Below are 21,488 nucleotides of genomic sequence, written 5' to 3'. Positions count from 1 at the left end.
TGCTTATTCAAGATTGTGAGGAAGGCATTTTTAAAAAATGACTAGGCATCCTCTACTGACGGGATGAGATCAATATCCTTCCAGGATACCCCGGCCAGGTCAATTAGGAAGACCTGCTCGCTGAAGTGTTTCAGGGAGCGTTTGACAGTGATGAGTGGAGGTTGTTTGACCGCTGACCCATTACGGATGCAGGCAATGAGGCAGTGATCGCTGAGATCTTGGTTAAAAACAGCAGAGGTGTATTTGGAGGGCAAGTTTGTTAGGATGATATCTATGAGGGTACCCGTGTTTACGGAATTGGGGTGGTACCTGGTAGGTTCATTAATAATTTGTGTGAGATTGAGGGCATCAAGCTTAGATTGTAGGGTGGCTGGGGTGTTGAGCATGTTCAAATTTAGGTCGCCTAGCAGCACGAGCTCTGAAGATAGATGGGGGGCAATCAGTTCACATATAGTGTCCAGAGCACAGCTGGGGGCAGAGGGTGGTCTATAGCAGGCGGCAACGGTGAGAGACTTGTTTTTAGAGAGGTGGATTTTTAAAAGTAGAAGTTCAAATTGTTTGGGAACAGACCTGGATAGTATAACAGAACTCTGCAGGCAGTCTTTGCAGTAGATTGCAACACCGCCCCCTTTGGCCGTTCTATCTTGTCTGAAAATATTGTAATTGGGGATAAAAATGTCTGAATTTTTGGTGGTCTTTCTAAGCCAGGATTCAGACACGGCTAAAACATCCGGGTTGGTAGAGTGTGCTAAAGCAGTGAACAAAACAAACTTAGGGAGGAGGCTCCTAATGTTAACATGCATGAAGCCAAGGCTATTACGGTTACAGAAGTCATCAAAAGAGAGCGCCTCGGGAATAGGAGTGGAGCCAGGTACTGCAGGGCCTGGATTCACCTCTACATCACCAGAGGAACAGAGGAGAAGTAGGATAATGGTACGGCTAAAAGCTATGAGAATTGGTCGCCTAGAGCTACCAGAGCAGAGAGTAAAAGGAAGTTTCTGGGGGCGATAAAATAGTTTAAAGGAATAATGTACAGACAAAGGTATGGTAGGATGTGAATACAGTGGAGGTAAACCTAGGTATTGAGTGATGATGAGAGAGATCTTGTCTCTAGAAACATCATTGAAACCAGGTGATGTCATCGCATATGTGGGTGGTGGAACTGCAGGGTTGGATATGGTATAGAGAGCAGGGCTAGAATCTCTACAGTGAAATAAGCCAATAAACACTAACCAGAACAGCAATGGACAAGGCATATTTACATTAAGGAGAGGCAAGCTTAATCGAGTGATAAATAAGGGTCCAGTGAGTAGAGGTTGGTTGGGGTCGTGGCGATCCAGACAGCTGGCCGGGTATATGGCTATCGGTAGCAGCATAGGATGGAGGTCTGTTTGTAGATACCTCGTGCGTTTCCGTCGGTAGGTTCCGTGTAGTGGGGTTTTGTTCAGATAGCAGCCGATAAGACAGCTAACGATTAGCGGGCCTCAGATGAGCGTTCAGGTAACGCCGGGACGGAGGTGCCGGTTGGATAAATCCCTCGGGCAGATAAGGTCGGCAGTCAGTCGTGAAGGCCCGGTGGGGTTCCGTATCTGCAGCAGCAACAAAGAAGCGGGTCCGGATGGTGATGGAACTCCTCAGCTGGCTAGCTCCAGCATGATTTGAGTTAGCTCCGGGGTCGACGTAAGCCAATAGTCACACGGTATGCAGCTAGCTAGCTGCGAAATCAAGGTGCAAGTGTCCAGAGGCTGCGGTTGGAATCCGGGGAAACTGAGAGAAAAAAAGTCCCGGAATGCTCCGGTCCGAGTCGCGTTGCACAAAAGTGCCGGTAGATTATCGAGCTAGAGGAATAGCTGATGACCGCAAAACGTGGGCAGCTGAAACACCAACGCTAGCCAGCAAACCGGCTAATTTCGGGGCAGCTACAGATTAGCTTCTGGCTATCGGAGTAGCTTCTGGATTAGCTTTCAGGCTAGCTTCTGAATTAGCCCCTGGCTATCTTCCACGATGGATTTTCAGATTGAGGTAAATAGTACTTATTGTAATTGGTGAAGCGGGTTGCAGGAAAGCTTTTGTAGTTGAGTTCTTGGATAATAAAATAAATAAAAGATATGTGAAGAAAAGGTGTAAATATATATATATACAGGACACGACACGACAACACGGAAAAATACGTCTGAACTGCTAAGCCACCTTGGTATCTGGTGTGGCCACCAGCTGCATTAAGTACTGCAGTGCATCTCCTACTCATGGACTGCACCAGATTGGCCAGTTCTTGCTGTGAGATGTTACCCCACTCTTCCACCAAGGCACCTGCAAGTTTCCGGACATTTCTGGGGGGAATGGCCCTAGCCCTTACTCTCTGATCCAACAGGGCCAAGGCGTGCTCAGTGGGATTGAGATCCGGGCTCTTTCTTTGCTGGCAAGGCAGAACACTGACATTCCTGTCTTGCAGGAAATCACGCACAGAACGAGCAGTATGGCTGGTGGCATTGTCATGCTGGAGGGTCATGTCAGGATGAGCCTGCAGGCAGGGTGCCACATGAGGGAGGAGGATGTCTTCCCTGTAACGCACAGCGTTGAGATTGCCTTCATTGACAACAAGCTCAGTCCGATGATGCTGTGACACACCGCCCCCAGACCATGACGGACCCTCCACCTCCAAATCGATCCCGCTCCAGAGTACAGGCCTTGGTGTAATGCTCATTCTTTCGACTATAATCGCAAATCCCACCATCACCCCTGGTGAGACAAAACCGTGACTTGTCAGTGAAGAGCACTTTTTGCCAGTCCTGTCTGGTCCAGTGACGGTGGGTTTATGCCCATTGGTGACGTAGTTGCCGGTGATGTCTGGTCTCAGTCCAGCCTGGTCTCAGTCCAGTCCAGCCTATTGCGAACAGTCTGAGCACTGATGGCGGGATTGTGCGTTCCTGGTTTAACTCGGGCAGTTGTTGTTGCCATCCTGTACCTGTCCCGCAGGTGTGATGTCCGGATGTACCGATCCTGTGCAGGTGTTGTTACACGTGGTCTGCCACTGTGGGGACAATCAGCTGTTCGTCCTGTCTCCCTGTAGCACTGTCTTAGGTTTCTCACAGTATGGACATTGCAATTTATTGCCTGGCCACATCTGCAGTCCTCATGCCTCCTTGCTGCATGCCTAAGGCACGTTCACGCAGATGTGCAGAGACCCTGGGCATCTTTCTTTTGGTGTTTTTCAGAGTCAGTAGAAAGGCCTCTTTAGTGTCCTACGTTTTCATAACTGTGACCTTATTTGCCTACCATCTGTAAGCTGTTAGTGTCCTAACCACTGTTCCACAGGTGCATGTTCATGAATTGTTTATGGTTCATTGAACAAGCATGGGAGACAGTGTTTAAACCCTTTACAATGAAGAACTGTGAAGTTAATTGGATTTGACGAATTATCTTTAAAAAAACAAGCTCCTGAAAAAGGGACTCTTCTTTTTTTTGCTGAGTGTGATATCTATATACACACACACTACCATTCAAAGTTGGTCATTTTAGATATTCCTTGTTTTTGAAAGAAAAGCAAAAAAGGTTTGTCCATTATTTGACCATGCTTGTCATTTATGAACATTTTGAACATCTTGGCCATGTTCTGTTATAATCTCCACCCGGCACAGCCAGAAGAGGACTGGCCACCCTTCATAGCCTGGTTCCTCTCTAGGTTTCTTCCTAGGTTTTGGCCTTTCTAGGGAGTTTTTCATAGCCACCGTGCTTCTACACCTGCATTGCTTGCTGTTTGGGGTTTCAGGCTGGGTTTCTGTACAGCACTTCGAGATATTAGCTGATGTACGAAGGGCTATATAAAATAAACTTGATTGAACTTGATTGATTAAAATCAAATCGATCAGAAATACAGTGTAGACATTGTTAATGTTGTAAATGACTACTGTTGCTGGAAATTGCGTCTTTAAAAAAAAAAAATATTATATGGAATATCTACGTAGGTGTGCAGAGGCCCATTATTTACATTTACATTTAAGTCATTTAGCAGACGCTCTTATCCAGAGCGACTTACAAATTGGAAAGTTCATACATATTCATCCTGGTCCCCCCGTGGGGAATGAACCCACAACCCTGGCGTTGCAAGCGCCATGCTCTACCAACTGAGCCACACATGCTCTACCAACTGAGCCACACGGGACCACATTATCAGCAACCATCACTCCTGTGTTACAATGCCACGTTGTGTTAGCTAATCCAAGTTTATCATTTTAAAAGGGTAATTGATCATGATAAAACCTTTTTGCAATAATGTTTGGACAGCTGAAAACTGTTGTTCTGATTAAAGAAGCAACTAGTTGAGTGTCTGGAGCATCAGCATTTGGGTTCAATTACAGGCTCAAAATGGCCAGAAACAAAACTTTCTTCTGAAACTCGTCAGTCTGTACTTGTTCTGAGAAATGAAGGCTATTCCATGTGAGAAATTACCAAGAAACTGAACATCTCGTACATGACTGTGTACTACTCCCTTCACAGAGTAGCGCAAACTGGCCCCAACCAAAGTAGAATGAGTGGGAGGCCCCGGTGCACAACTGCGCAAGAGGACAAATACATTAGTGTCTAGTTTGAAAAACAGATGCCTCACAAGTCCTCACCTGGCAGTTTCATTAAATAGTACCCGCAAAACACCAGTCTCGACGTCAACCGTGAGGAGGCGACTCTGGGATGCTGGCCTTCTAGGCAGAGTTGCAAAGAAAAAGCCATATCTGACTGGCCAATTAAAAAATAAATAAATAAATAATGATTACGATGGGCAAAAGAACAAAGACACTGGACAGAGGAAGATTGGAAAAAGGTGTTATGGACAAACTAATCTAAATTTGAGTTTTTTTGATCACAAAGAACATTTGTGAGATACAGAAAAGAGGATGGAGTGCTTGACGCCATCTGTCAAGCATGGTGGAGGCAATGTGATGGTCTGGGGGTGGTGATAGTGGGAGATTTGTTCAGGGTAAAAGGGATCTTGAAGAAGGAAGGCTATCACTCCGTTTTGCAACGCCATACCCTGTGGACGGTGCTTAATTGGAGACAATTTCCTCCTCCAACAGGACAATGACCCAAAGCACAGTTCCACACAATGCCATAACTATTTTAGGGAAGAAGCAGTCAGCTGGTATTCTGTCTATAATGGAGTGGCCAGCGCAGTCACTGGATCTCAACCCTATTGAGCTGTTGTGGGAGCAGCTTGACCGTGAGAAGTGCCCATCAAGCCAATCCAACTTGTGGGAGGTGCTTCAGGAAGCATGGGGTGAAACCGCTTCAGATTACCTCAACAAATTGTCAACTAGAATGCCAAAGGTCTGCAAGGCTGAAATATCTGCAAATGGATGATTCTTTGACAAAAGCCAAGTTTGAAGGACACTTTCAATTACAAATCATTATTTATAACCTCTTGACTATTTCCTATTAATTTCTCATGGATAACAAGGACATTTCTAAGTGACCTCCCCCAAACTTTTGAACGGTTGTGTGTGTATATCTCTCCAATGGCATAGACATGATAATGTAGCCATTGACTATAACAAGCAGCCCAAATCCACACAAACAAAGTCTATGGTTTTGTTTATTCTCCCAACCAATTAAAGTGGATTAATCATTGAGGTTGTTACTGAGCACAGGTGTTTTTTTTTTTACATTCGCCCCCTCCTGTTGAGCTTGCTTGGCAAACCTGGTATGACTTTTGACCTGTGCACTTTGACCCTTTCTCTCTCTGTGTGTGTGCATGTGTCCAGCTGTCCCTGGCCAAGGTGTGCAGCAGTGACAACCCGCTGGGTCTGGAGCAGAGGGCCTGTGCCGACCTTGTGGCCCAGCTGTTTCGCTCCTGTCCCCCTGTGCCCCGACGCAGGGCGGAGGAGGTGCTCCGACAGGGCATCAACGACACCATGAGGTAACATACCGGTTTGGTCTGGAACTGACTGTACCCACACTGAAGATCACTTGACTTTGTACCAATTGAGTTGTTTTATCAATTTTGTTTAATGGCTCGCGTTAAGGGCAAAGATTCTTTGTCTGAGGGGTCTGTCAAAATTCTAAGCACTCTTAATGACTTGCCTAGGAAAATATAGGTGAGAAAATAATATAAAAAAATATGCTTTTTACTATCATAATCACATGTTTCTAGGTACATAACAGTATTAATCTCTCTCCTGTGCCTCTCCTCTCCCCTCATTAGGTACATTAGTGTTTCTCTCTCGTGTGTCTCCCCTTCTCTAGGTAAATAACAGTATTCATCTCTCTCTAGATACATCCTGGTGGACTGGTTGGTGGAGGTAACCACCATGAAGGACTTCTCCAGCCTGACCCTCCACGTGACGGTGGGCTGCGTGGACCGCTACCTGGCCCTGCGCTCCGTGCCCAAGGCACGCCTGCAGCTGCTGGGCATCGCCTGCATGGTCGTCTGCACGCGGTACGAGACAGAAAAACGTTGGAGGTGGATGTAGCATGATTAGGGTTGGAACGTTCCTGTAATTTTCCCAAAATGCCCAGGTTTTCCACAAATCCTGGTTGGGAATTTTGGATTTCCTGCTTATTCCTTCCTGATTTTGGGAAAGTAGCTGGATTTTTGCCACCCTAAGCATGATACAAACTAGTCAGTATTTTATCCTCTATGTAATCTGCCCCGATGTACAGTACTTCTGTATTCACTTGATTAGCTTTAGCTAAAGGCAGGTGCTCAAGTGCAACAAAACATCTTTCTGAGGGGTTTTCAATATTCAGAATTCTGAGACTGTACGGAAACAAGCGTTATATTTATTGTACTGGTTCAGGTAGTCTGTTTTCTGCCTAATGAATATGACCCACGTCTCCTTCTCTAGGTACATCAGTAAGGATATCCTGACCATCCGGGAGGCGGTGTGGCTCACAGACAACACCTACAAGTATGAGGACCTGGTCCGCATGATGGGGGAGGTCATCTCTGTGCTGGAGGGCAAGATCCGGGTGAGCGGAGTGAACACACGCAGTCAATACCCATCTTATGTCAACATGTTTAATCTGCCCCGATGATGGCATCTGTATTCGTTTCATCAGCTTGGGCTAAAGGCATCTGTTGAAGTGAAAATCTTTTGTCTGGGGGGGGGGGGGGGGGTTCAAAATTCTCAGCTGTCTTGTAGTCCTGTCTCGTCATTTTTATTTCTATGAGTTCAACTCATTTGGTGTTGTCTCAGCAGACTCCCACTCTGCTGGACTACGGCCAGGTGCTGCTGTCTCTGTTACCCCTAGAGCAGCTCAGTGTCCACCTGTTCAGCTACTTGTGTGAGCTCACCTTGCTCTACTCAGCCCTCACTACATACTCCTCAGCCCACCTGGCCAACGCCATCCTGCTACTCACACGGGCACTGCACCACTACGGTAAGGCGGGCCAACAGGCAGTCTACGGGATGCGTCCCAAATGAGCTGTAGTGCACTATATGGGGAATAGGATGCCATTTGGGACGCAGACCATTTGTCTTCTAAACTCTGTCTACAAACTGATATGTAATCTACCCCGATGATGTACTTCTGTATTCACTTGATCAGCTTCGAGCTGAAGTGTAACAAAAAACTCTTTCTGAGGGGTGTCTTCAAAATTGAGTTATTTAAGTGCTGTATCCCCAGTCCCAAGGGAGTTGCTCAGTAACCATATATGTCACACACACACTGTTGACCTAGGTTTTCAAACAGCCCTAGAGCAGTGGTATTCAAACCTTTTCAGCGGGGACCCCATTTTTCTTCCCAGCAGAATTTCTGGGGATCCCATTTTTTTCAAAATAATTTCATGCAACCACACTTTTTGAGGGGGCCGACAACACTGTAGTTCCCTGTTACCCGCCCTTTGAATACCTAGTTGTAGTTCATCAGCTTCTCATTAACCTCTGAGGCGTTATTTTATTATTTGTTGGACGTCATATCAGTCTTGATGCTCTAGTGTGTCGCCTTGACCCCTGCTCTTCCTCTCCTCTCTCTGCATTGCAGTTCCCATCTGGCCCATCCAGCTGGCTGAGTATACAGGCTTCTCCAAGCAGGACCTGGTCCCCTGCGCTGTACTACTCTATGTCAAGTGGTAAGTTATAATACATGCCACGGACATCCTAGAAATCACTATTACAGGTTATTAAACTGTTATATATGGAATTGCTATATGCATACTAGATACAAGGGCTAATGTTAGTCTTGGTTAGAAAGTCTCTGTCCTCTCTTGTACTGTTCTTTCACCTATATTTGTTCCCTCTATTTCTCTCCCTTGTAATCCAATGCCTGACAAACAAGGGGTGCTCGCTGGCTTGCCTTTGTTCTCATGAGGGTTACCAAGGTGATAGAGGCATATTGGCGGAGGAGGGTGGGTGTATAGCTGTTAAAGCAAAACACACAACCCTCATACTCCACTGCTACAAATACACTGTAAAAGTTGATTGGCTAGAGAGATTTGACCTCAGGTGTCAAATCTGTGTCAAGCTGATAGTTTGAAGATGTTAGCAATTACATACTAGAGAAAATAAATTCCTCCAGATTGCAATTGCAAGTATGGCTTGTTTTATGAAGTTTACACATCGTCCAGCCTTACTCTGAGAGCTTTTGTGGCTATTCATTGTTGACTGAAACCAAGCTGTTTCTATTTAAGCTTGCCTGCTGCTTGTGCTAGTAAACAACCTTGTTAGCATGCAGGCTAGCTGTGGTGAGTATCAATAGCTCCTCTTCCTGGAGATCCCTATTGTCCCTCAGCAGGCCCATTCTGTTATCAATTAGTATTCTAGCAATTAGCATTTCTCCCCGTTTTTCGTGTCGTTACTAGTTAACACAGCCACAAAGTCATAAACCCTGCTTATTAAAAAAAAATATATATAATGTAATCAGATTTTAAGAATATAAACCTAACCTTAAACCGCACTGCTAACCTTGTGCCCAATCCTAACCTTAAATTATTTTGTACGTTATAGCTAATTTTGACTTTGGGGCTGTGTTATCTAGTGGAAGAAAAACAATTCTGGGAAGCAGCAATGGGGGAATGACAGACTGCGGTTTGTTGTGCTAATTAGCGCTGTCAGCTAACCGCTAACCCTCCAGCCTCGCCTGGAGGTTCCCTTTGACAGCTCATCACCTGCTGCTCTGGGTTTGATTAGGCGGGCCTGTTGGATAGGAGTAACAGGCAGGTGGGAAGGCAACAGGCATTTAGCTCATATTGAGTAATTAGCCAATTAGAACGAATCATTAGCTTGATTTGTATTTATTTTTATACTTGAAGTCTTCGTTAGGGGGAATAAGGCAACATTAGCGTATATGCAGGTGTGTTATTTAGAATGTGTTTGTGAGAAGACATCTTTATATAACTTACTGAGATGTTTTTTTTCACTCCTTGGTTCATCATCCACACAGTAGTCAATGTGAAGTGCTATTTAAAAGACTGCTCCAGTATTATTACAATCCTGAAGTGTTCTCTGGGCACCATTACTGTAGAACCCCCTGCAGGTCAGAAAGGTAGCAGTTCTGATGAATGCCTTGCTTCTTTTCAATATGAGTGGGATTTCCAGCAGCTGAGGAATGCCAATCTCTAGGTGAAAGGTTGTGTTTTGGTCCTCTTAGCCCTTTTGATCAGTCTGGGTTTTCTCTCGGTGTGTGGTAGGTGGTTTTTACCACATGGGTGGTTGTTAAGACTCCGCCCACTCACAACCTCCCTCCCTCTCCTTCATGTCCCCGGCAGGAGGGCTGTCCGTTGCTGTCTCATTATAAAGCCAGTAAAATGCACCGACCGCATGTCGTACAGAGGCCAGGTCCTGCTGTTCTACGTTTTCCCTCCTGCAGTTCTTTGAGCACTCGTTGTATTTCCAGCTGCTGTAGAAAAACACATGAAGTCACATACTTATAAAGACAAATGAACAAAGTAGTGTGGTGATGTCTTAGACTGTTGCTAGCCAGCACTGCAGACAGACAAATTGGACAATGGTATTGATTACAAGATCAGGTTGTTTGTTTGTGACTATGTCCTAAATGGTCTCCTATTCCCTAGTGCACATGTTTTCCAAGGTAGTGCAATGTGTAGGGAGTGGGGTGCCATTTGGGACGCAGACTATCTGCTCGTGTTAATCACGACGTAGATCATCATTAGCGAAGGGCCACAGTGACCCGGATGCAGAGGGCCGTAGGGGTGGGGTGTTGGCTGGGATCGAAAGGTGAGTGGGAGGGAGCTGGACCTAGGGTGTGTGTGTGGCAGGTAGGGAGGGGGTGTGTGTGTGTGTGGCAGGTAGGGAGGGGGTGTGTGTGGCAGGTAGGGAGGGGGTGTGTGTGTGTGTGGCAGGGAGGGAGGGGGTGTGTTTGCGGGATGACTCACCCTGCACCATACTTGTGAGTCAGACTAGTGAGAGGCACTGCACTTTATTGACAACGTCCAATTTTCAAACAAAGTAATATCATATACTGATATGATTTCCCATTGGATATAACACAGTTGGAGAACACAGACTGGATGATTAATCATGCTCCTCCCTTCTCTTTCATGTCTCTTCTCTCTCCTCTCTCTTTCTCCTCTCTCTCTCTGACAGCTTCAGTAAGGATGTACCCAAAGACTACAGGCAAATGTCTCTGACAGGTGTCAAGCAGCGGTTTGAGGATGAGGCCTATCAACACATCAGCAAAGAAAAGGTGAGCTTGTCATCTCCTCCTGACATGGACTGTTGCCTTTTTCAAACTAGTATGTCAAGGCAAAGTGCACAGTGCTGGGCTGCTGGCCTGGATTTTCTCCTTTTGGCTGTACTGGTGGTGTGTACACCATAGCAAAACTAGGGATGGGAATTGCCAGGGACCTCGCAATGTGATATTATCACCATACTTAGGTGTTGATATATGTATTGTGATTTGATGTTCCAAACATTGGTCACTATATGTCTGCTACAGAGCGCATGAGAACAAGTTTTGATTGGCAAAAAAAAAGAAGCTATAGGATGAAAAATAGTGAGTTTTTGTACAGGTACAGCCGACTAGTGCTAGCTAACGTTACCTAGTGTTCTTTGTCTTCTTTCTTTTTTACAAATCGATATTTGGAGTCAGAATATCAGAATAATATTGTCCCCCCATCACTAAGCAAAGAAAAACAAGATGTTCTTATTGGACAAGTTGAGATAGTACCTCTCAGTTGAAGAGCTTTGTCTTCCATTTCGTGCCTACTTAACACTACTCTAACCAGTGTGTTTGTGTACCTGTGTTCTCTCCCAGGTGATTGACTTCAAGGAGCTGTGTCAGGTCCTGGAGGTCTTGGAGGTGGAACCCTACATGGTGCTGCCCAGCCCCACGGGCCAGCCTGCTGACATCCACACCTTCCTCTCCTCCCCCTCCAGCAACAGCAAGAGGTGGGTTACTACCGTTAAGCCACGCAAATGTGAGAGCAATATAATGATTGGCTCCACCTTGTTCTCTTATAGGCCAGGGAGGATTTTCCTCTGTCCAATCCTTGCCAAGTGTCTAGGCAGATTGTAAAAGTTTGGGGTTAATTTGGGATTGGGCAAGTGTGACCACTCTCACGTAGCCTTTTATGGTGGTTGTCCAGCGCTGGTCTCATCCAAAAAAGGGCTTTCAAACCAAAGTTGTTTGTTTATGCTGTTCTGAGTAATTGCCATGTGCCCACTAGATGACCACAATGGAAATAAATATTACACTTTTGTTTCATCCTTTATGACTTTAGTAACAATAAAATAAAAAAAACGTTGATTAATAAACTAAGCTAAGAAGACTGAAAAAAGAAGACTGAAAAAATCTGCTAGTTTTTCCAACAGTGGTGTTTCCACCAAACGGCCTGTGTGATGCTGTAGTCACACAATGTACTTTTTGGCTAAACTTTTCATGTACTGAATAAAAATCTAAAGTTCAGTGTGTTTCCATGGCATTTTCCACTTTACTGATTTAAGTTTTGTCAAAAAAGCTGTGTTAAACAGAAACTATTCCTACCTGCAGGACAGGCTAATCTACATGAGATTATTATGGAGAAGACTGGGAGTATTTCTATTTGTCAAGCATCGATCATCATGTCAACAGAATAAGACCCTCTATTTCTTGGGAAGGAGCATCTAGCTCATCACTGTGCACTTCTGTGACATTCTTCATAACTTCCATCTGTAGCCTAATAAACTGCATGGTTTCCCCAGTCCTAGTGAGAAGACAACACACACCATATCGCGTGACTCCAAGCTTACTTGGATAAATATGCTGTTTCTCTCCCCCAGGAGACGGGAGGAGTCCTTGCCTGTGCACCGAGGCAGCTTTGTTGCCACACCCACGGCTGAGCTGTCCACTCCGGAAGAGACCCTGGTGGGGGACATGCTGGACTGGAGCCTGGACACCTCCTGCTCCGGATACGAGGGGGACCAGGAGAGCGAAGGAGAGAAGGAGGCCAAGGAGGGAGAGAGTGAGTGGAGGGAATCAACTATATGAGTGATCATTTATGATCAGCTCTATACCAGGGGTGTATTCACTAGGAACCAAACAGGGAGGGACCTACCTGAATGTATCCAATAAGAAATGCCTATTTTTTGTTTTCCATTGCAAAGCTTGCACTAATGAATACACCCCAGCCCTATCTAGAGATGGGGGTTAATGGAAGACGAGGGTGTCACGCTGGCCATTCTAACTGGTGAGCTAGATGTAGTGACATCACTATGTACTGGAAGACTAGGTCAGACATTACTCTCCTTATGTGGGGTACAGACCAGACTGCTCAGAGGCAGACACGCATGCAGAACGCAGCATCATATGACGCAAAATGCATCGTACCGGCGGCTGTATTTCTGTATTTTGAATGTTGTATATCTTGAAAAATCTATTGCACAACTGTTTTTGACTACATCAGCAATGGACTAATGAAACAAATACAAAGAGTTTGTGTGTGACGTTTTCCTTTTAAGGCATCCATAATTGATAGGGATGGGGAGGAAATCGATAGTTGCGTATATCAATATTTCAGGAGGATTATTATATCGATATTTGACTCTGAAGTATGGATTTGTAAATAAGTAAAGTAATAATAATTGACTGTAGCTAGTCGGCTGTACTTGTGGCAAAATGCTGGTATTTTTCTTCCTATAGCTTGTTTTCCATCTTTAAAAAGAATTGATCAATATATTTTCAGCGCTTTTTTATTTCTGTGACTTTTTTTTCAGCGCTTTTTTATTTCTCGTTTTCTCATGTTCTCTTATCTGCAGCAGACATAGTGAGCAATATGTTGGCAACATCAAATCGCAATACATATAGAATCGTAATAAATATAGAATCTTGTATCATGATATCGTGAGGTCCTAATAATTGACATGGGTTGGATTTTTGTTCACATGAGGTCAATACACTCACTGTGAAATGCTGCCAAGCTAACAGTATCTTCTTCTGTGCAGCCTCTGTTCTGGCCATGACACTGGAGCTAGCAACAGAGCCCGAGGACTCCAAACTGCACTGCCGAGCCCTCTCCAGCGACGATGACAGTTTCTGTAAGGGGGACGAAGAGGAGTATGAGGAGGAAGGGGAGGGGAGCACCAGGAGCCGACAGCGAGAGCCCCTCTCCTCATTCATCACACCCGACTTCCACAGCTCAGGCTACTCCTCTGTCCCGAGTGCCAGCCCTTCCTCTAATTCCTCTTCACTCCTGATGCCCTGCACCTTCACGCCGCTGCCCCCGGACCCCACTCCAGGCTCCGCCTCCAGCACCACGGTGGCTCTGCCCGGGTTCCGCCTCCTGGTGCCGGTGCAAAGACCCCGGGCTGCAGCTCGCAAACAGGTAAAGAGGAAGAACGCAGCAGCTCACAGCGGAGGGGAGAGGGAAGGCGAGGATGAAGAGGTGGTATATGCCTCAAGTGTAGGTTTCCTAAGCCTGTAAGCACTGACTTGACTCACTGTTGAAAGAATTCAGATGTTTTTCTACCACCCTGCCTCAACTTCACCCTGCCTCTCCTTCACCCTCTTTTGCCATGGTTGTTCATTAGGCACCAAACTAAGGACAAACAGACCCAAAAGTAAAAGGACTACCTGGACTTGTCCAATAAGAAATTATAATTTCTGTCTCCTGTTGAAAAACATTTTTAAATGTTCCTGCCCTAATGAACACGACCCAGGAGCACTGTCCTGTCATTGACAATACTCTTCTTCATTCCATGAAGGCCTGAAATCTGCACTGGTTCCTGGAACGCCATAAGATCACAAATACCTGTTGTAAGCTTTACACACAAACCCAAACGGTCATACCAGAATCCAGACTTTTTCTTTAATTCGTTACATTTCACGCAAGTAAACAGACATCTCCTGCTTGAGAAAGATAAGATGGCTCCCTCTCATATTTCACTGACTTCTTCTGTATCCCAAATGACACCATATTCCCTATGTAGTGCGCTACTTTGACCAGATTCCTACCAGATTCCTGTTCAAAAGTAGTGCACTGCGTAGGGAAGAGGGTGTCATTTGTGACACTACCTTCATCAGCCTAAAAACCACTGGAACAACTCTTCACTCTCCACCTCATGACTTTGTTACATTGCATTGATCCAGATTGTGTTCTGCGCTGGTCTCACGCATTGACTTTTGCAACAACAACAACATCTCAGATGTCAAAGGATTGCAGCTACCACCTAAAAAAGACACTTCGTGGACCATTTTGAAATATGTCTGGATGAAGACTTTCACAAGTGAAAAGAACCTCAACCTGCATTGTTGACTGTATTGACTGTAATTGATTACAAGTATTAATCAATGCAACAGTTTTGTTTTGCTCTCTGCAACTCTTCTAATGTTGGGAGTTTCATGAATCACCGTTTATACCAGTGAAGAGATTCTGATATGCACTGCCTGTACAGAATGGTCAGGAGTTGGCTGCTCTGTACTAGCCTGGGATCCAAACTGAGTAGTGAAACAAAGCCATGTTCAGTTTGGATTCCAGGCTCAATTTGTACTTTAGATATTTACTATTGTGAAGTCTAAAGCCTTATTTTGAGTCTGAATTTTCTCTGATCCATTTTTGTCATTCCTCTGTTCACATACCAAAGGTACTTTAAAACTTAATTGAGGTGACTATCGGTGGGTAAATAGCTTTTACCTGTAAAGACTGATGTGATAGTAATTCAAGCATATGGAAATACATTCGTAGCTACAGTTTTGTATGTACTGATACATTAGAAATACAACATGTGGTTTGTGCTGAATCTACTGTTCCCTTTTACTGTTTAGAGTTGGAGCACAGGAGAGAACCTATACTATAGGAACAAATCCCTTCTACAAGCTTTAACAAGAGCACAGTATTGTTTCATTTGAAAACAGCATAACATTTTGTAGAAGCAGAATATTTCAGTCATCCCCACCACCTTTGACCCCATAACAGCTAATTCCATGGGTGAGAGCACATAAATACATCTGTCTGTTAGAAACCACTAAAATTGATGTCCTAGAAATATAATAGATTGTATTTCTATGGTTGAATCATCAGTGATGTCATCTGAACATTTAGAGCCATGAACATTGACCAATGAGGTCACAGATTAGTAACTAAGCGGTGCACAGTGCGACGTGAAATTTGAAGTTCAGAACGTCTAACAAGTTCTGTCGAAGCAAGTCTATTCGTTTTGCCCACCGTTTCTCCCAATGGGTTTGTCTTGAATGAGGTCTGGCACTTCTATTGAATGAGAAGCGTTTGTTTTTCACAGTGACGTTTTCTACGCTTGAACAATCAACTACTAATGTTATTCCATTAAGTGGAGTTGCATTGCCTCCTTTTGGAGAAACGGAAGTGAAGACACTAAAAGGCAAATGATTACTTGATGTGTTGATAAGTACTGTATGCCTACATCAGGACACGGAGTCCTTGGACTCTGTCTGAAATGTCACCCTATTCCATATGTAGTGCACTTCTTTTGCCCACTGCCCCATTGGTCTCTGGTCAAAGTAGTGCACTGAATAAGGTGCCATTTCAAACACAACCCTTGTGCATAAATGATTGTGACTGTAAATATGTTTTTAAAACTGTTAGGTCAGACTCTTATATCCCTTGTCTGTTATGTACATATCTAAATGTGGAGGAGGGGAAGAAAGAACTGTGACAACATACCTTTTACTTGAAATTGGATGAGTGGTTTTGGCTTCATTCCAAAAAGGACAAGTAAACGGCCTTTTTCTACATAAAGGTTGACATTTGGCTTGTTTTTTTCCTACATTGTACCATCAAGTGACTTGTGTGAAGATATTTCTGTGCACCCGGTATCAATTTCTATTAAAACAAGCATGTGGACTTGCAGATGTGTGTGAATATCAGCTTTGACTGAAACCCTCAACCTGTTCCACCTTTTCTAATTGCCCTGCCTAGGGAGCAGTACAACCACCAGGGGGGCACACCCTGAGCGTTCACACACATGCACTTGAATCTTTTTTTTTAAATATTTTTTTTTACAAATGTTTTAATTGAACATTTATTTAAGTAGGCAAGTCAATTAAGAACAAATTCTTATTTACAATGACGGCCAAACCCGGACAACGCTGGGCTAATTAGGATTCCCATAGGGCGTTGCACAATCAGGGCTGGTTGTGATACAGCCTGGATTCGAGCCACTGATGCAGTGTCTTAGTTCGCAGCGCCACTCGGGAGTTAAACATACAGTATGTATGCACATGAAATTATGTGCGAAAGAGTTGCACTGATGAAAAAGGGTTTATTTTCTTAATATCATATACTGGTAGAATTCAAGTATTCTTGCTAATATAATTATTGGACCATGCAATTGTCACAAGTTTAAATGACTATACAATAGCAGCCTGTATACAGAATAGCCAGAGACATACAAGTTTCATGTCCCCAAATGACTCCTGTATTTCGAAAGAAAAGGGAACAGACGGTTAGTGCTATTCGGGATCATTGGGACGTCCTGGACAGCAATGACCCATCCAAAACCCCACACAGCTGGTGTAGGGTCACGTGACAGACAGGATCAGGTCACGTGATTGCATCTGTTGACGATTGTATCTGGATTTGCACAATGAATTCGGCCTTTCACTGTGTCTGGTGCAATGTCATCGCCTCCCTAACTGACATTTACTGAGTAAAAATACACAGGGCTGTCTACTGCACACATCCACAGCCTAACGAACGCAACCTCCGGTGTTGAGTCGAAAGTAAACGGAGAGGACATCGTTTTAAAAAGGAGGAATTGTATACGCTGACTAAGGACAGCCCATGAAGTTCACATACCGAGACTTGCTTTCATAAGGTAAGATTGCCTTGCATTTGGAATGATTCAATAAGGATTTCATAAAACTGTAGTTAACAGTTGTCCTGAGACAAAAAAATATATAAAGTAAACGTTATTTTGGGGAATTATTTGTTTTGGACCTGCTTCATCACTATTGTGGATTGTCGTTTGTCCAATCATGTAGGCCAAATAATTCGGTTGGACCAATAACGGTGAAGGCAGGAGGGCGTAATTTCTATGAAAAATACAGACGTATTATTTGCGTTACATCTATGATGTTCATATCAAGAACAACATCACTTGGATGTTTAGCTTAGTTTAGTCAGCAACTGACGTTCAAATTTCACATGAACGACAATTCTTATATAATCTAACTGCATCAGCATTACATTTGTAAATGCATGAAAGGGAAAGGGGGATACGTATTCAGTTGTACAGATGAAGGCATTCAGTTGAAATGTGTCTTCCGCAGGTAATGTCCTTTATCTATCCCTTATACAATGATTTAAAATGAAATTAATAGCTTAATTCTAGAGTTTAGACAGAGTATTTGTTGATTTAAGTGAATTTGGGCCTAATATTAGGCCATGAAAGAGATGCATTCATCTTTGAGATTAATGACACTGCTTTTTCTATCATACATTCGTCTTTAATTAGATCTTCAGCACATTAACTTTAGCATGAAGACACTGCCTCTGAGACAGGTTTATTCCCTACCTTCCTCACCCAATTAACTATTATTATTATTATTCTGGTGTGACCCTCCGCACGTGACACAAGAAGACACACTGACCATTGGCAAGAAGTACAAGGGTTGATTGTTGTTTATATCTACCCTTAAACAGAGGGACCCTATTTCTTTGAGGCCAGTCACAACAGCAGTCCCTTTGTCTAAACAGAAAGACGTAATCAGATTTATAGCAACTGAGGATAGAGATGCCTTATATTTCTAAAGCAAATACCTGCCTTGCCTTCACACACAGTGAATGTAGTGGTGATATAGGTCTTGGTGGTGGTGAATGATATGACAGGCGCATGACGGTTGTCATCTGTCCGACTGTTTATTGTTGCTCTCTAAGGCTGTTGAAACACAGAGTTTCAGGGCCATTGAAGTAGATTGACAGGAAAGGGTATGGCTCACAACTGGATAATATCCTTTTTACACCGCCGGGTGCAGCCGGGCTGAGCCACGCCGTGCTGAACTGGCCCAGTTCTGCATCAAACATACACTACAAGGGCCTCCCGAGTGGCGCGGTGGTCTAAGGCACTGCATCGAAGTGCTAGCTGTGCCACTAGACATCCTGGTTCGAGTTCAGGCTCTGTCGCAGCCGGCCGTGACCGGGAGACCCATAGAGTGGCGCACAATTGGCCCAGCGTCGTCCAGGTTAGGGGAGGGTTTGGCTGGCAGGGCTGTTCTTGTCCCATCGCGCACTAGCGACTTCTGTGGCGGACCGGGCTTAGTGGACGCTGACACAGTCGCCAGGTGTACAGTGTTTCCTCTGACACACTGGCTGGGTTGTGTTTGGAGGACGCACGGCTTTTGACCTTCGCCTCTCACGAGTCCGTACAGGGGGTTGCAGCGATGGGACAAGACTGTAACTACCAATTGGATACCACAAAATTGGGGGAAAAAATGGGTAAAATAACATACACTGCATGGCCAAAAGTTTGTGGACACCTGCTCGTTGAACATCTCATTGCAAAATCATCGGCATTAATATGGAGTTAGTCCCCCCCTTTGCTGCTATAACAGCTTCCACTCTTCTGGGAAGGCTTTTCACTAGATGTTGGAGCATTGCTGCGGGGACTTGCTTCCATTCAGCCACGAGAATTAGTGAGGTCGGGCACTGATGTTGGGTGATTAGGTCTGGCTCGCAGTCGGCTTTCCAATTCATCCCAAAGGTGCTAAGCCCAAACCATGAATGACAGCCTCAGACTTTACAGTTGGCACTATGCATTGGGGCAGGTAGCGTTCTCCTGGCATCCGCCAAAACCAGATTAGTCTGTCGGACTGCCAGATGGTGAAGCATGACTCAAGAGAACGCATTTTCACTGCTCCAGAGTCCAATGGCGGCGAGCTTTACACCACTCCAGTCAACGCTTGGCATTGCACATGATGATCTTAAGCTTGTGTGCGTGCGGCTGCTCGGCCATGGAAACCCATTTCATGAAGCTCCCGACGAACAGTTCTTGTGCTGACGTTGCTTCCAGAGGCAGGTCGGAACTCAATAGTGTGTGTTACAACCGAAGACCCGAACGGTCCCGTTATGTGAGCTTGTGTGGCCTACCACTTCGTGGCTGAGCCTTTGTTGCTCCTAGACGTTTCCACTTCACAATAACAGCGCTTACAGTTGACCGAGGTAGCTCTAGGAGGGCAGAAATTTGACCAACTGACTTGTTGGAAAGGTGGCATCCTATGACTGTGCCACGTTGAAAGTCACTGAGCTCTTCAGTAAGGCCATTCTACTTCCATGTTTGTCTATGGAGATTGCATGGCTGTGTGCTTAATTTTGTACACTGGTGAGCAACGGGTGTGACTAAAATAGCCGAATCCACTCATTTGAAGAGGTGTCTGCATACTTTTGTATGTATTATGTAGTTGCCGGAACAGTGCGTTTCGGGTCACGATAGTATGAAAACTGTATATTAGCTAAGGATGGCCAAACACCAGCATCAAATCCAATCAAATGTTATTGTTCACTTGCGCCGAATACAACAGCTGTAGACTTTACCCTGAAATGCTTACTTACGAGCCCTTTCCCAACAATGCAGAGTTAAAAAGTAAGAAAATTAGCTAATAAAAAAAATATTAACACAAAAACGAAGCTAAATAAACTCAGCAAAAAAGAAACATCCCTTTTTCAGGACGCTGTCTTTCAAAGATAATTTGTAAAAATCCAAGCAACTTCACAGATCTTCATTGTAAAGGGTTTAAACACTGTTATTCATGCTTGTTCAATGAACCATAAACAATTAATGAACATGCACCTGTGGAACGGTGGTTAAGACGCTAACAGCTTACAGACGGTAGACAATTAAGATCACAGTTATGGAAACTTAGGACACTAAAGAGGCCTTTCCACTGACTCTGAAAAACACCAAAAGAAAGATGCCCAGGGTCCCTGCTCATCTGTGTGGATGTGCTTTAGGCATGTTGCAAGGAGGCATGAGGACTGCAGATGTGGCCAGGGCCAAAAAATTGCAATGTCCGTACTGTGAGACAGAACCCAAACCGGCTGCGTGCGTGCGCCATCGTGCATACATTTATTTTGTCCCCCCACACCAAACGCGATCACGACACACAGGTTAAAATATAAAAACAAACTCTGAACCAATTACGTCAATTTGGGGACGGATCTAAATAATTAAACATTTATGCCAATTTAGCTAGCTTGCACTTGCTAGCTAATTTGTTCTATTTAGCTAGCTTTCTGTTGCTAGCTAATTTGTCCTGGGATATAAACATTGAGTTGTTATTTTACCTGAAATGCACAAGGTCCTCTACTCCGACAATTAATCCACACAAAACGGTCAATCGAATCTTTTCTAGTCATCTCTCTTCCTTCCAGGCTTTTTCTTCTTTGAACTTATATGGTGATTGGCATCTAAACTTTCATATTATTTCCATGACGACCGACAAATCAATTAGTCTTTCAATCACCCACATGGGTATAACCAATGAGGAGATGGCACGTGGGTATCTCCTTCTATAAACCAATGAGGGGATGGGAGAGGCAGGACTTGCAGCGCGATCTGCGTCACAAATAGAACTGACTTATATTTTAGCCCTTGGCAACGCAGATGCTCGTTGACTCACGTGAGCAGTGTGGGTGCATTAATTGAATAATATAGATTTCAAAATGTATTTTCCACCTTTGTGGACATGAGGCGAGCGGTGTAGTCAGGGTGTAAGACAGCGATGTTAATTCTGTGTGCGTTTTCCTGCAAGACAGGAATGTCAGTGTTTTGCCACGGCCAGCGAAGAGCCCGGATCTCAATCCCATTGAGCACGTCTGGGCACCTGCTGGATCGGAGGGTGAGGGCTAGGGCCATTCCCCCCAAAAAATGTCTGGGAACTTGCAGGTGCCTTGGTGGAAGAGTGGGGTAACATCTCACAGCAAGAACTGGCAAATCTGGTGCAGTCCATGAGGAGGAGATGCACAGCAGTACTTAATGCAGCTGGTGGCCACACCAGATACTGACTGTTACTTTTGTTGTTGAATCTTGTTATGTTCATACAAATATTTACACATTTTAAGTTTGCTGAAAATAAATGCAGTTGACAGTGAG

The 21,488-nt window shown here is 44.5% G+C and overlaps 2 protein-coding genes across 3 annotated transcripts in view; both read left to right on the top strand.

The window, feature by feature from the left end:
* Positions 1-16,249, top strand: part of ccnf (cyclin F) — a 26,586-nt gene extending 10,337 nt beyond the window's left edge. The window contains exons 9-17 of one of the 2 annotated variants that reach the window (XM_055898683.1): positions 5,754-5,908; positions 6,263-6,427; positions 6,837-6,960; positions 7,191-7,371; positions 7,975-8,062; positions 10,536-10,635; positions 11,206-11,339; positions 12,210-12,391; positions 13,371-16,249. In XM_055898683.1, the coding sequence (XP_055754658.1) occupies positions 5,754-5,908; positions 6,263-6,427; positions 6,837-6,960; positions 7,191-7,371; positions 7,975-8,062; positions 10,536-10,635; positions 11,206-11,339; positions 12,210-12,391; positions 13,371-13,849 (1,608 nt within the window). In that variant the 3' untranslated portion in view covers positions 13,850-16,249. Of the gene's footprint in view, positions 1-5,753; positions 5,909-6,262; positions 6,428-6,836; positions 6,961-7,187; positions 7,372-7,974; positions 8,063-10,535; positions 10,636-11,205; positions 11,340-12,209; positions 12,392-13,370 lie in introns of both variants that reach the window. The other variant, XM_055898682.1, reaches the window with a different exon arrangement.
* Positions 16,250-16,939: 690 nt separating this feature from the next.
* The window catches only part of abca3b (ATP-binding cassette, sub-family A (ABC1), member 3b), a 90,163-nt gene continuing 85,614 nt past the window's right edge, over positions 16,940-21,488 (top strand). The window contains exon 1 of the mRNA XM_055898681.1: positions 16,940-17,216. The gene's annotated coding sequence lies outside the window, so the exon portion shown is untranslated. The remainder of the gene's footprint in view (positions 17,217-21,488) is intronic.

This window comes from Salvelinus fontinalis, chromosome 34 (assembly GCF_029448725.1).
Source record: "Salvelinus fontinalis isolate EN_2023a chromosome 34, ASM2944872v1, whole genome shotgun sequence".
NCBI classification, from domain to species: domain Eukaryota; kingdom Metazoa; phylum Chordata; class Actinopteri; order Salmoniformes; family Salmonidae; genus Salvelinus; species Salvelinus fontinalis.
The sequence above is the reverse complement of the archived record's forward strand: the minus strand, read 5'-3'. Positions and strand labels throughout refer to the sequence as shown.